This window comes from Pelobates fuscus, chromosome 8 (genome assembly GCF_036172605.1).
Source record: "Pelobates fuscus isolate aPelFus1 chromosome 8, aPelFus1.pri, whole genome shotgun sequence".
Taxonomy (NCBI): Eukaryota; Metazoa; Chordata; class Amphibia; order Anura; family Pelobatidae; genus Pelobates; species Pelobates fuscus.
In genome coordinates this window covers 162,049,526-162,053,299 of record NC_086324.1, presented here as the reverse complement: position 1 = coordinate 162,053,299, position 3,774 = coordinate 162,049,526, and the positions used below count along the sequence as shown (strand labels likewise).

The 3,774-nt window shown below is 39.9% G+C and overlaps 1 protein-coding gene across 1 annotated transcript; it reads right to left on the bottom strand.

Moving 5' to 3' along the window:
• Positions 1–389: 389 nt before the first annotated feature.
• LOC134570964 (noggin-2-like) lies at positions 390–3,167 on the bottom strand. Its single transcript, XM_063428988.1, has one exon. The coding sequence runs from the start codon at positions 1,591–1,593 to the stop codon at positions 937–939; it is 657 nt and encodes a 218-aa protein (XP_063285058.1). The 5' UTR covers positions 1,594–3,167; the 3' UTR covers positions 390–936.
• Positions 3,168–3,774: the final 607 nt, after the last annotated feature.

The window sequence follows — 3,774 nt, the reverse complement described above, 5'->3', positions numbered from 1 at the left end:
GATCTTATCAGTTAAAGGTCTCTTTTTAGAGAATCAGAATCTGATCACATCATGGTATAGTGGGAAGTGGACAGAGTAAGACTCGCAGAATTACACACAAAAAAAACTTCCCTGGTGTTGTAGGGTTAAATTAAAGGAAACATGCTTTCTCCCGCCCCACATGTGTCTGAATATTGGGATAGACTGAAAAGATGTGGTCCATATGTATCATATAATACAAATATGCCCTCCCTCCCCCTTAAAAAGAAAATACAACTAGCAACATTAAAGAAAACAAATTACAACATTGTTATTATTAATATAATATATATATATATATGTATATATATATATATATATATATATATATATTTTTTTTTTTTAAATCTATTTATTTACAAAAAGCTGGTGACTTGGTTTTTAAATTTATTTTCCTGTTCTGTGATTTATTTTTTTTAAGTATGTTAAAAAGCTATATTACATATAAAAATAAAACATCTGATTGAAGGTGCTTCACACTGGATGCTTCATCAATCTTTAAAAATAATATACATAATAAAATCAATAATTATAGTTGTCAACAGTGCAAGAATGGTGGGATAACACTTAAACAGGGACATCGCCTATATTCCATAACTTGGCTGTTAAGCAAAGAGAAAATATTTTTTTTACTTATGGCAGTGATTCTTTTCTCTTTGATATGTCTAACCATTTGCTATCCAAAAGATTTACCATACAATTGAATATGTAACATCACTGCAAAGCACTGGAAGGGCTCGAAGTTCTATCCTTCTCTTCCAGTCTGCTGCTGTTAACCAATTAACTGATAAAGATATGTCCACTGTTGGATCTGTTCATCCACTTATTGCCAGTGGCAACAGAACTCCAGTTTGTCATTTAGTTTAGTAGGGGTTAACCGCTGCCCAATACATCTCAAGTCTTTCCATTTGACAGCAGCTAGCATGAACACTTACACTCTGATATTATGGGGTACTGCACAGGGATCCATGTGCAGAACCTTTGCCTTGACCATCCTTGACAATACCACCTCAAGAAAGTCTTAGTAACAGACTTGACAGGCTTGCAGAACATACCCTCTGGGAAGGAACATGACTTTTCAGAGAAGCAGTGTCCTTCCTTGATGAACCTTGGCCAAAACCTAACCCCTAGGTCCTTCCATGTGTATAATACAGGGCAATAGGTATAAGCCCACAACCACTGCAAGAACTTCCTGCGGGCTTTCTTCCCCATTCTGATCCTGCCACCATAAGGTGCTTCACTGAGGTCCATCTTTTTCAGGTCCATGGGAAGTGAGCCAAGGCTTTTAGACTTTGTCAGCAAGTCTTGGTTGGATGTGTTAACAAAGCTGGGCAAAACAACTGCCATGAAGTTGGGGTCAAAGTTGCTACCAAGCTTTTTCCTTAATGTTTTTTCATCCATGTCATGCTCCTTTGGGTCCTGCTCTGGGTCAGGGTGCTCAATAATTTCCTTCACAGGTAGGTTTTCACTTGGAGAGGGCCTAAGTCTGAGATAAGGCTGGCAGGACCCATTATGTTGGACCAAAAGCAAACAGGAGCAAAGCAGAACTGCCTGTGGCAAATTTATCCTCTTCATGATGTAAACCCCCCTTCAATGTAGAACAGGATTCTCCCACCCCCTCCCACCCTCTCAACCAATATTTAAAGAAATTCAGGTAATCAGAAAAGAGCAATGGACTGTAATAATCCACAGAGAGAATTTCAGAACACACAGGAGCCAGAGGAACACATGAGTTCTGGTAAATGCCTTTTTCTCAAAACAAAATGCTTATATTCACTTGCTGGTCTGTTTTGCAGAGCTCAGAAATAGACACAAAGTCCAGAGAAGATGCTTTAAATAGATCAGTGGTGTGTGTGACACACACACACAGATGGATAGACTGTATGTGATCTCTAGCCCTGTGGAGCCGGGACGTTTCTCACAGAGAGGTAGCTGTGTCCTCGAGCAGGGAGAGCCACACAAGGCAGGCAAAGATATTTACCCCTTTCTCCAATTTTTCTTCTCCCCTATTTGCTTCTTATGTCGTAGTTGGCTCTCAGGACATAAAAATTCACAGAGGACTAGTCTCCATCCCCATGGTGACATCCGGGACAACTTGTCTAGACTTTCTGATACACTTGGGCATGAGACTGCAGCCAAGGAATAAAAATAATCAAAATTAATCCTTTTCCCTTGAAAAACCAGCAGACAGAGAGTGACAGAAATACAGTGTTAGCGCATCCAAAAATATACAGTCTGCCAGTTTAATGATACACTATTTGTGAGTAGTTGTTAAAATGTTTGAAATCCTTTAAAGAAATATAAGGGTGAACACTTTAAAGTGTGCCCTTTTAATTTAGCCAGTTCCAAAATCCCAACTGAGAGCCTGAACTGCAGTACGATTAGGCTTCATTCTCTGCAATTATAGTCTCCCTATTTGCCCTCTTTTTTATTGTAAATCAATATGTTATGTAGGAAGGCTTCTTATATTGTTCTTTCTCTGTATGAAAATTAAGGTTTTGTCTCAATTCCTCTGACCTCAGCCTTTGCAGACAGTCTACCGAGTCTTTTTTTCTTTCTTTCTTTTTTTAAGTGCAGATAAAAAAGCAGACAGAATAGTTAGGCACCGTGCACATGGGGGTGTATGTGTGTGCAAAGGAGCTCTTTCAGAGCAAGGCTCCTTGTTCTTTTCTGTTTTTTTCTCTCTCTTTTTTTCTGGGAAAGAATGCTCTTTGGGTGCAAATGAGATGTTGCTGGTAGGGAGGAGGAAGGATTAAGCCCCCCTTGTACAAATTGGTATGGAGGTGCTGAAGAAAAGACTGTAGTATCACATTGCCAAACTGGTGATTCTTGTATCCATATGTCCTTCAGAGTTCAGCATGATACGCACCATTCTGGCTTTCTCTGTGGATAGCCCCAAGGGTCTTTTCTCTGTGTCCTTGTGCTTAGACCATATGGGAGCTCGTGAGCTGCAGGTTGCAGGTCAGGAGTTGCCTGAGAGCAAGTGAACACTTTATGTGCCCACTGTGCATGTATATCCTATATCCTTTTTGCTTTGGATGTGAGTCCTGGAGACAGGTGTCTTTCAAAAGGAGTTGTTCCTTCTATACCTGCTTCACGTCCTCCTCTCTCTGCAGAGCTGGGAGAGTGTGTGTCTCCTCTCTACAGCTACTGACTCCCTAATGTGCTTTGCTCTTCCCCACCAATCCAAGTTAAATATCTCCCCCTGATGGTGTGAATTGTTAACTGACACTGCCCACTGCAGTCACTCCCCCCCAAAGCCCACACTCACACACACTCTCACACACACTCAGTGACTGACAGCCTCTCCACAACAACCCTGACCAACCCCCTCTCCTTTTCTTAAACCCTAACCAATTTACAGTGTGGCTACTGGGTCCTAAACCCTATCCACCTCCAGTTTTGGCTCATAAACCCTATATTGGCTTATTAGTACATTTTTCTTTTATCCTAAATCTATACAATATGTGTTTATAAAAGGCAATAGCAAGGAATGTATAAAATGTTAATATCTTAGACCACAGTAAAAGATTAAACTTTAGAACGACATTATTCTAAAATACACACTTGAATACACTGCTTGATTACTCTTTTATGTATCTGTATAATCATGACACAAATCAAAGTATTTAGCTTGTTTTCATGGTATCCTGGAGTACAGACGTCATCACCTAACCCAGTAAAATAATTGTTACAGTTGAGAATTAAACCTGCAACCCTGAGGTTTGAACATGTATTAGAGATAGTGTGTCAGTA